The sequence below is a fragment of the Salvelinus fontinalis genome, chromosome 42, assembly GCF_029448725.1.
Source record: "Salvelinus fontinalis isolate EN_2023a chromosome 42, ASM2944872v1, whole genome shotgun sequence".
Classification (NCBI taxonomy): Eukaryota; Metazoa; Chordata; class Actinopteri; order Salmoniformes; family Salmonidae; genus Salvelinus; species Salvelinus fontinalis.
Genome location: NC_074706.1, coordinates 1373000 through 1383749, shown reverse-complemented (window position 1 = coordinate 1383749; position 10750 = coordinate 1373000). Strand labels below are relative to the sequence as shown.

Genomic DNA, 10750 nt, shown 5'->3' with positions numbered 1-10750 from the left:
TTCCTAGATTTCTGAAAATTATACATACGTGTATGAAGTAACCACATAATCTCCAACCTTTTTTAACCCGTCTCTCCTTTCTGGGGAGGGTCCCATTACTTGGAATGCAGCCACAGTTCGTCCATTATTTAAAGGGGGAGATCAAGCTGATCCTAACTGTTATAGGCCTATTTCTATTTTGCTCTATTTATCAAAAGTGTTGGAAAAACTTGTCAATAATCAACTGACTGGCTTCTTGATGTCTATAGTATTCTCTTGGGTATGCAATCTGGTTTCCGCTCAGGTTATGGATATGTCACTGCAACCATAAAGGTTCTCAATGATGTCACCGTTGCCCTTGATTCTAAGCAATATTGTGCTGCTATTTTTATTGACTTGGCCAAAGCTTTTGATATGGTAGACCATTCAATTCTTGTGGGCCAGCTAAGGAGTATTGGTGTCTCTGAGGGGTCTTTGGCCTGGTTTGCTAACTACCTCTCTCAAAGAGTGCAGTGTATAAAGACAGAAAGGCAGTGGCTGAGACAGCAGATTGTCACCAAGGGAGTACCCCAAGGCTCAATCCTAGTACCCCAAGGCTCAATCCACGCTCTTCTCAATTTACATCAACAACACAACACAGGCAGTAGGAAGCTCTCTCATCCATGTATATGCAGATGATACAGTCTTATACTCAGCTGGCCCCTCCCCGGATTTTGTGTTAATTGCTCTACAACACAGCTTTCTTAGTGTCCAACAAGCTTTCTCTACCCTTAACCTTGTTCTGAACACCTCCAAAACAAAGGTCATGTGGATTCGTAAACATTTATGAACATACAAGTATCTTATATCGGTTAAAAGCTTAAATTATTCTTAATCTAACTGCATTGTCCGATATACAATAGGCTTTACAGCGAAAGCATACCATGCGATTGTTTGAGGATGGCGCCCCACATGAACATATTTTTCAACCAGCACAGGCTTCATAAAATCCCAAATATCGATTAAATAATCAATTACTTTTTGAAAATCTTCCATTTTGTTAGTTAAAATCCTTCTTTATATTCAAAAAAGTCTGTTTAGTTGGCGTCATCGATTTGAGTAATCCACTCATTCAACATGCAGACAAAGGAATCCAAAAAGCTACCGCTAAACTTTGTTAAAACAAGTCAAACTACGTTTCTACTTAATCCTCAGGTACCCTAAAAGGTAATTAAATTATAATATTTAATACTGAAAGAAGTATGTTCAATAGAAAGTAAAATTAGCCATCCTCTTCGTCGTTGGAGATCTATAGGACACATCACTGCACTCTATACTCCTCCGTATACCCGTCACAAGACCCACTGGTTGATGCTTATCTATAAAACCCTCTTTTGCCTCACTCCTCTCTATCTGAGATAACTACTGTATCCCTCACCTTCCACATACAAGTTCTGCCAGTCACATTCTGTTAAAGGTCCCCAAAGCACACACATCCCTGGGTTGCTCCTCTTTTCAGTTCGCTGCAGCTAGCGACTGAAACGAGCTGCAACAAACACTCAAACTGGACAGTTTAATCTCAATATCTTCATTCAAAGACTCAATCATGGACACTCTTACTGACAGTTGTGGCTGCCTTGTGTGATGTATTGACCTTTGTGCTGTTGACTGTGCCCAATAATGTTTGTACCATGTGTTGTGCTACCATGTTGTGTTGCTACCATTTTGTTGTTATGTTGTGTTGCTACCATGTTGTGTGTCATGTGTTGCTGCCTTGCTATGTTGTCTTAGATCTCTCTTTGTGTAGTGTTGCGTTGTCTAATTGTGATGTGTGTTTTGACCTATATTAATATTTTATGTATTATTATTATTTAATCCCAGTCCACGCAGGGGCCTTTTGGTAGGCCGTCATTGTAAATAAAAATGTGTTCTTAACTGATTTGCCTAGTTAAGTAAATGTTAAAGGAAAAAGGGAAAATAAGAAAAATAATCGCATGCCCATGACATCAACCTCTCAATTGATGCGCTGAGGTAGGTATATGACGAGATATAGCCGGCTGGGGGAACTCAGCGACGAAACGGAAGTCCCCCGTGAGCGTCTTGATGGAATGTAGTGAGTTGGCTAGCTTGATAGCAAATTAGCTGTAAAGTCGACGAATTGCCCTGTCAAACATTGAAGATATATCGGGTGGTCTTTAAATATTTATCCAACGATGCCAGGTAGCTACGTTTTTGTTGCTCTACTGGCTGCTGTGCATTCCAGATACAATTTGACCTGAATCGTGTGTGCATGTCACGCAGTTAGCCTTCGAGCTAAATTTGGTTTAGCTTGTTTCTACCACTACCAGCTAACAGTTTTATAGCTAGCCATAAAGACAATCCAAGGTAGTAAGAATGCTTTGCGAGTTACAGATGACGTAACATTCACTCTGTACATCAAAAATAGCTTGCCAGCCAAGTTTGTCCATGTGTGATCCAATATGCGTGTTTTTATGTATTTCAAGTTAGTTAGCAAGCTCGCTAGCCAAGTAGCTTTCTTGCTCGCTAGTAGTATGCCAAAGCCTTTTTCGTAGGGTGATTGCACGATGTGTTAGTTATCTTTTGAATGCTAACTTAGATAACTCGTTTAATCAGTGAAATGATGGCTACAGTAAATTTAGTCGAAACCACAACCCTTTTTTATCACAAATTACTTTCAGGCTGCTTAAGTTGGCTATCTAGTTAGCTAGTCCGTGCTGGTTTTCTGAGTTCGCTAGCTATCACACTAGCTAACAGCTACGTAGTTAGCTAACGTTGTCTACCAACTAGCAAACTAACGTTGTTTACAAACTAGTAAGCTAGCTACTGTAACTAGCTCACTAGCAAACTGCCAATATTCAAAATAGGATTTGTGCTGCGATGAACGGTAATGTTAGCTGTAACTAACGTTACTCCAGTTAGCTAATTGTCTGGCTGGCTTGTTGCAGCTGTGACACGCAGGTAGGCCTCGCTCCATGTGGGGTTTGTCATCACTTTTTTTCTTGTGACATGTGCACCCTTCAATGCTGACGATACAGGTAACGCGTTAGCTAGGTATTGTTGAGTTCTGCCGTTATAACGGTTGGAACTGGCTAGTTAGTAATTGTACCCACGTCAGCTGTAAGCGCAGCCACTGACTCGCTACTCTTGGTCTACTTTAACTAGTATGACACTAGCAAATATTATGATAACTAGCCTAACACTTTCATCTGTGATACTACTTGCTAAGTAGTAAGTAAAATAATGAAGTATGCACTTTGTTATTTGCGTTTTGACAATATACTTTTTCATGTGTGGGTAGATAACGGTTTAACTTTCTACTCTTATGTTATAGGTACGTTTAGACCTTCATGTTTATTAAACACGTCATTTATTCAGTTTACCCAAACTGAGCTTTACTGTCAATTTGAAAGCCATTTGCCTCATTTTAAAGTGGGTTGCCATTTATGCATGTGTGAAACCCGTTAACCCTACAGAGCCTGCAGAGATGAACAGTCCTGAGATGGCGAAAACACCAGGCGGCAGCAGTGCCCCCGGGAAAGAGAACGTGGCCAACGGGTACAAGGAGGGAGAGGTGGGCAACAACAACAACAACCCCTTCGCTGACTACATGTGGATGGAGAACGAGGAGGATTACAACAGACAGGTCAGTGATTTAGGACCACTCTTTATGTACATACACATGTACGTATGCACACAGGTGCACACACAGACATACAGACACGGTGATAGACAGAGGGACACCCACACAGATGTACAGACCACACACACACACTAAAAGGTGAGGAATGTTGCCCTGGATAGATATTGCCTGGCATTGTACACAGATCTAGTATCAGGTTACTCTACTCTCAGGATCAAGGGGCATGTTCATGCTTCCTTGCAGGTTTTCTCAAGCTCTGTTAAGTTAGATGGGGAGCGGCAGCCAAAGAGTTACATTTTTCCCATCAGACCACAGAATCGTTTGCGCAAACTCCAGCCATGCTGTCATGTGCCACCCTCCCTTAAAGCCCAAATTGGTGAAGTGCTGTGGAGACTGTTGTCCTTCTGGCAGGTTCTCCCTTCTTGCCCGGTTGCTCAGTTTGGTCGGACGGCCAGCTCTAGGCAGAGTCTGGGTCGTTCCATATTCCCTTCCCCAGATATATGCCTCATCACAATTCTATCTCGGAGATCTACGGACAGTTCCTTGGACTTCATGCTATAGTTTCTACTCTGACATGCACTGTCATGACATAGACTGACCAGGTGAAAGCTATGATCCCTTATTGATTTAACTTGTTAATTCCACTTCAATAAAGTGTAGATGAAGGGGAGGAAACAGCTTAAGGGGTTTTGAAGTTTGAGACTATTGAGACATGGATTGTGTATGTGTGCCGTTGTGTTATATACCAGAACCACGGTACCAAAACGTCATGATACTTATGACACCAACATTTTTAGAATACCGTATTACTGTTTCATATGATAATACCACATTTTTCTGCCCGACCAATCTATAGAACCAACTGGCTGGCGCCTGTCAGTTTTCTTAATAAATTCAGTAAAAAAAAAAAGTATATATATCACACATCAGAAAGAAAAAAACTATGTCTTTCAAAGATAATTTGTAAAAATCCAAATAACTTCACAGATCTTCATTGTAAAGGGTTTAAACAGTTTCCCATGCATGTTCAATGAACCATAAACAATTAATGAACATGCACCTGTGGAATGGTCGTTAAGACACTAACAGCTTACAGATGGTAGGCAATTAAGGTCACAGTTATGAAAACTTAGGACACGAGGCCTTTCTACTGACTCTGAAAAACACCCAAAAGAAAGATGCCCAGGGTCCCTGCTCATCTGCGTGAACGTGCCTTAGGCATGCTGCAAGGAGGCATGAGGACTGCAGATGTGGCCAGGGCAATAAATTGCAATGTCCGTACTGACGCCAAAGACGGCGTTACAGGGAGACAGGACGGACAGCTGATTGTCCTCGCAGTGGCAGACCCCGTGTAACAACACCTGCACAGGATTGGTACATCCGAACGTCACACCTGCGGGACAGGTACAGGATAGCAACAACTGCCCTAGTTACACCAGGCATCATTGGAGTGAGCTTGTTGTCATTGCAGGCAATCTCAATGCTGTGCGTTACAGGGAAGACATCCTCCTCCCTCATGTGGTACCCTTCCTGCATGCTCATTCTGACATGACCCTCCAGCATGACAATGCCATACTGTTTTTTCTGTTTATGATTTCCTGCACGACTGGAATGTCAGTGTTCTGCCTTGGCCAGCGAAGAGCCCGGATCTCAGTCCCATTGAGGACCTGTTGGATCGGAGGGTGAGGGCTAGGGCCATTCTCCCCAGAAATGTCCAGGAACTTGCAGGTGCCTTGGTGGAAGAGTGGGGTAACATCTCACAGCAAGAACTGGCAAATCTGGTGCAGTCCATGAGGAGGAGATGCACTGCAGTACCTAATGCAGCTGGTGGCCACACCAGATAGTGACTTTTGATTTTGACCCCCCTTTGTTCAGAGACACATTATTTCATTTCTGTTAGTCACATGTCTATGGAACTTGTTCTGTTTTTGTCTGTTGAATCTTATGTTCATACAAATATTTACACATGTTAAGTTTGCTGAAAATAAACGCAGTTGACAGTGAGAGGACGTTTTTCTTTTTGCTGAATTTTTATATGTATCTCAAATAGTTTCTTGTATTCGCCGGTCCTTATATGCGACGTGTCCAATAATGTTCAAATCACTTGTCAGCTCTGATCAGCCAGCCGCATGTTCCACATCCACTTCCAGCCGTCACTCACCTGCTTCTCTTCGTCCGCTCTTCCTGCACATCTATTTTTTCCCATCCATTTTTTAAATATTATTTAGCAGGCGATCAGGGATGCAGACCCTTCAGTGTTCTGTTACATTTGATACATTGGAGCAGCCCGCAGTGAGCAAAGTTGATACATTGTGTCTTTTCATCCCTGGTATAACCAACAGCATAGGCCAATCTGCGTAGGCTTTGCAAGTTGTCACTCAGCAGTGCCAGAGAGGGAAAATGGATTTGTGACAGTCATGCTTTAAAGCAAAGAAAACAGCTGGTCTCTTGCTCAAATGGTAAACAATTAAATAGAACCCATATAACGTTGGAGTGTTGTGGTCCACATGGGCCTGCGTCCCTATGGAACGCTTTGGACACCTTGTAGAATCCCTGCCCTGACAAATTAATGCTGTTCTGAGGGAAAAAGGGGGGGACACCTCGATATTAGAAAGGTGTTCTTAATGTTTTGTCCACTCACCTCGAACCTGGGCTGCCCCCCAGTGCTCTTTGAGAAGAAGGCAAGGATAGAGGACATGAGGAAAGACATATTAAGAAATAATCATCTACTGCTGATTGTAATCCAGCCCTATTCTTCCCCTATTGTGTGGTCATTCCAGGTGGAGGAGGAGCTTCTGGAACAGGAGTTCTTAGAACGCTGTTTCCAGGAAATGCTGGAAGAGGAGGATCAGGATTGGTTCATCCCCGCCAGAGACCTCGCCCCGGGGGTGGGGCAGATTCAGCAACAGCTCAACGGGCTATCTGTCTCCAACGGCAACGCAGATGAACTCGCAGTAAGTCCTGTCAGAATGTTTGTCCATCAGTGTGTCACAATCTGTTTACTCTCTACACGAGCAGCATGTCTGAGCGTCGTCGACCAAAACGTCACTATATTTATAGGGCCAGTTTCCCAGACAAAGTTGAATCCTGGACTAAAAAGCATGTTCACCGGAGATTCTTTATTCAGTCCAGGACAAGGATTCATATTTTGTTCCTTAGAGTTCACCTGAGAGTTAAAAGCCTGAAGTATTTGCTGTGGAGTGTTATCCACGTTCAGTACCTAGATACCTTAGGTAGCCCATCTTCTCCAGTTGTTTGATCAGACACCATACCTCTTCTACTCTTAGGGACAGTCTCTCTTCTCCAGTTGTTTGAGCACAGACACGATACCGCTCCTACTCTTGGGCCCGGTTTCCCAGAAAAAGATTAAGCCTAGTTCTAGACTAAAGACCATGTAGAAAGGAAATTCTCCATTAAAATGGGTTTTTAGTCTAGGACTAGGCTTAATCTGGCAGGGAACCGGCCATCAGCTGGAGAATATCCTGTGGTGTGTGTTACAATCCGAACAGTCTCATCTTTACTTGTCCCTTTTTATTGTTGAGGCCCTGTTATTTTGACCTATTTAGTATAGTATGCTCCTATACTAAATCTCTCCTCTCTTTTTGCAGCGCAAGAGCAGCTTGAACCCAGAGGCGAAGGAGTTTGTTCCGGGAATGAAATACTAGGGTCCTCCCGCCAGTAGGGGGAACCCTCATAAAGACTCTTTGTGACTGCTGGCTTCCCAGCAGACACCCTTGCACTCGCCTGCTTTTGGGCTGTGTGGGGTACATGGGGTGGGGTTGGAGGGTGGGCTGGGGTATACTCTTCAATAAGCTTTTGGTCGCATTCCCCTGCTCAGACGTTGCATACATCAACCTATGGTTACGTGCCAAGTCATCTACTGTGCCGTCGGGCACCAGATTGCTATGACATGTGGTTAGCTGATAAGTAAAATACCTATCCAGGAGTTGTAAGATCTGAAATGTGTCAGCACTGTCTGAGTAGGGGAACGCAGCCTTTTATTTCCGTTTTGTTCCTATGTGGTTGACTAGGCATGGGGCAGTGATGAGAGAAGGGTGGGCAGGGGCCATATCAGTATAAAATAATCCTATTGGACAGAATGGGAGGGGCCATCAGTATAAGATGTTCTTATTGGACAGACGGCAGAACTGGAGGTCAGATCTGCATAGAAAGTTTGGTGTTTATTTTTGTTCCTTCTCCTCGATCTCAAGTGCAGCCGTGTGAGTCTGTCGTCGTGGTGATCGTGGCTGGAGATTTGTCTCTCCCCTGATCATTGTTGCGGTTTCTTTTTTTCTTTTTTTTTCTCTCTTCTGGATGTTTTTCTTTTCCTCGGAGGCTGGTGTTAGGGTAGGTAGTGTGTAGGGGCGAAGTAGGCTTGGCGAAAGATGGACAGACTGCAGTGTACAGAAGGACTGGATGGAATCTGGTTGCAGTGGCAGAGCTGACTGCAGGCAACTTGAAACCTGCGAGGGATTTCCGTGGCAACAATTTCATTTTTCCGTTTGGTTGATATGTAAAAACTTGAGTTGAAATCCTGTCACAGTGTGCGACTTGCATTACACAAATGAGGACAAAGTATGATGGAATAAAGATCAGGTGCCCTCTGGGACTTTGGTGTCTTGTTCATTGTTTTATATACAGGTTTGATTCTGTTATTACATGTCCAGTAACCTGTCATTACCTTAGCTAAAAGTCCACTCAAAAGACCATGCTGTGGGTTTTGATAAACATGCTGTGGGTTTTGATAAAAATGCCAACACAAAAACGTACCTCTGAATTGTCAAAATCCACATTTTTTTCTGTATTAACCTTTGTCAGGTTGAACATGGAATAGAGACCCTGCAGGTCTAATCCTGAAGATGGTTCAGGTCAGTCGTCTCGGTTCTGTCTGTACGCAGGGCTGGTCTTGGGTCTGGACAGGCCAGGGTGGTTCTGCAGCAAAACCACAGGAACAACATAATGAATTGTATTGTCTTTTGCTCAACTCTAAATTATTGAAGTTATCAGTTAATTGTTGGGCTGGGTTTATACTGCAAGTGTAACCTGATCCCAGATCTGTTTGTCCTCTTGTCAACACCATTGCTGTCATTGTGAAGCCAAACATGGTATGACAGTGAGGTTGCATGATGGTACAAAAAGATTGGCACTCGCACTACACCAAACCCCTATTCACATCGATGGGAACGTAGTGGAGAAGCTGAAAAGCTTGAATTTCACCGAACATCTGAAATGGTCCAACCACACAGTGGTGAAGGCGCAACAGTGCCTCTTCAAACTCAGGAGGCTGAAGAAATTCGGCTTGGCCCCTAAGACCATCACAAACTTTTGCAGATGTACAGTTGAGAGCATCCTGTCGGGCTGTATCACCGTCTGGTATGGCAACTGCATCGCCCAAAACCGCAGGGCTCTCCAGAGGGGGGGTGGTCTGCCCAATGCATCACCGGGGGCACACTGCCTGCCCTCCAGGACACCTACAGCACCCAATGTCACAGGAAGGCCATCAACCACCTGAGCCACAGCCTGTTCACCCCGCTAAGGCGAGGTCAGTACATGTGCATCAAAGCTGGGACCGAGAGACTGAAAAACAACTTCTATCTCAAGGCCATCAGACTGTTAAATAGCCATCACTAGCCGGCTACACCCCGGTTACTCAACCCTGCACCTTAGAGGCTGCTGCTCTATATACATAGATATGGAATCGCTGGTCACTTTAATAATGTTTACATACTGTTTTATTCATTTCATATGCATATAATGTATTTTAGTCAATGCCACTCCAACATTGCTCACCCTAGTATTTCTTAATTCCATTATTTTACTATAGATTTGTGTGTATTGTTGTGAATTGCTAGATACTACTGTGCTGTTGGAGCTAGGAACGCAAGCATTTTGCTACACCCGCGATAACATCTGCTAAATATGTGTATGTGACCAATCCGATTTGAAATGGAAACGTTAATGGGGTAGGGACGTCCCTTGGATTCCGGATAGCAAGGGCCTATGTAAATGTACAACCTATGGCATGTAAATCTCAATCTCTGTGCAGAGCCCTCTGTGCACCACGAGGTGAATGTCACACCCTCTATAGAGTGTGTTGTGGTGTGTAAATGCAGCCTTATGTTTACTCTAATAGGGAGCCTTGAAACTGGGTCTTTGTCCCAAAATTATTTTCAAAGTACACCATAAGGCCCTGGTCAAAAGTAGTGCACTACGAAGAGAATATGGTTCAGTTTGGGATATAACCTTGGTGAAGTGCCTCTGATACTCTGAGCGGATGTGTCCTCGTGTCTGGTCTGCGGTGTGGGCACCAGGCTGGTACTCGGCGGTGCAGGGCTCCTTCAGGCCGCTAGGGGGCTTCCTCTGCCCAGGGACGTAGCGATCAGGGCCCTGGTACCGGTCCTGGTACTCTGACACCCAGGGCCTCCTGGGTGGATGGAGAGGATAGGATGGTGAAGCATATTAAAGTCTGTCATAATTCGGTCCTTCCCCTTTTTTAGAGGGTAAATAACCTAGCTATGTTTGCAGATCTGAAGGTCTGGAGGACAGGTATAAGCAGTAGTGGTGGAGCTGCTAAAATTCACAATACACCCAACTGGACTTATTGTGACATCACTTTTACCTCTGGCTATTACAGACGCCAGACTATATGATGGACATAACCTCTGCAGCACCACTTGACTGTTAATGGGTTGCTGGGTGAAGGGGATTGCTATGATTCACTGTATGTGTGAATCACTATGTAATCTGCAGTTATTATCTATCGCAGTGAACAGATTGCAGGAGCTTGAGACAGATGCAAAGAAAACTGGCATGGGGTGGAACGAGCTGGAGGAGACCGTCCAGAACAGAGTGCGAAGGAGAGGAGTCGTCCATGGCCTGTGCACCATGGCCTTAGGTAAGTAAGTATGAACAGATCCCTCCTTTCAATCCGTGTCGGTATGTGGATGTGATCTACTGTACCAGTTGAGTGTGGCTTCAGGCAGGATGCACTGCGGGCCTTTCAGTGTGGAGGGGTTGTCCCAGTGTGTGTAACTCTGGCTGTAGGTGGTCACACCGTCGAATGGCAGCCCTACACACACACACGTGGAAGAGAGTTATCATGAATAATCCCATACACAGCTTCATACTGCA

At 44.3% G+C, this 10750-nt stretch overlaps 1 protein-coding gene across 1 annotated transcript; it reads left to right on the top strand.

The window, feature by feature from the left end:
- The first annotated feature begins 1998 nt into the window (after positions 1-1998).
- Positions 1999-8228, top strand: paip2b (poly(A) binding protein interacting protein 2B). The gene is made up of 4 exons (XM_055909051.1): positions 1999-2178; positions 3453-3622; positions 6400-6573; positions 7228-8228. Exons 1-4 carry the CDS (start codon positions 2172-2174, stop codon positions 7282-7284), a joined length of 408 nt encoding a protein of 135 aa, XP_055765026.1. The 5' UTR covers positions 1999-2171; the 3' UTR covers positions 7285-8228.
- The last annotated feature ends 2522 nt before the right edge of the window (positions 8229-10750 follow it).

Bases quoted from the DNA above. Each gene is read 5' to 3' on its own strand.
- paip2b (XM_055909051.1), top strand. The intron at 3,623-6,399 runs GTCAGTGATTTA...TGGTCATTCCAG, and splicing joins AGGAGGATTACAACAGACAG to GTGGAGGAGGAGCTTCTGGA. The intron at 6,574-7,227 runs GTAAGTCCTGTC...CTCTTTTTGCAG, and splicing joins GCAACGCAGATGAACTCGCA to CGCAAGAGCAGCTTGAACCC.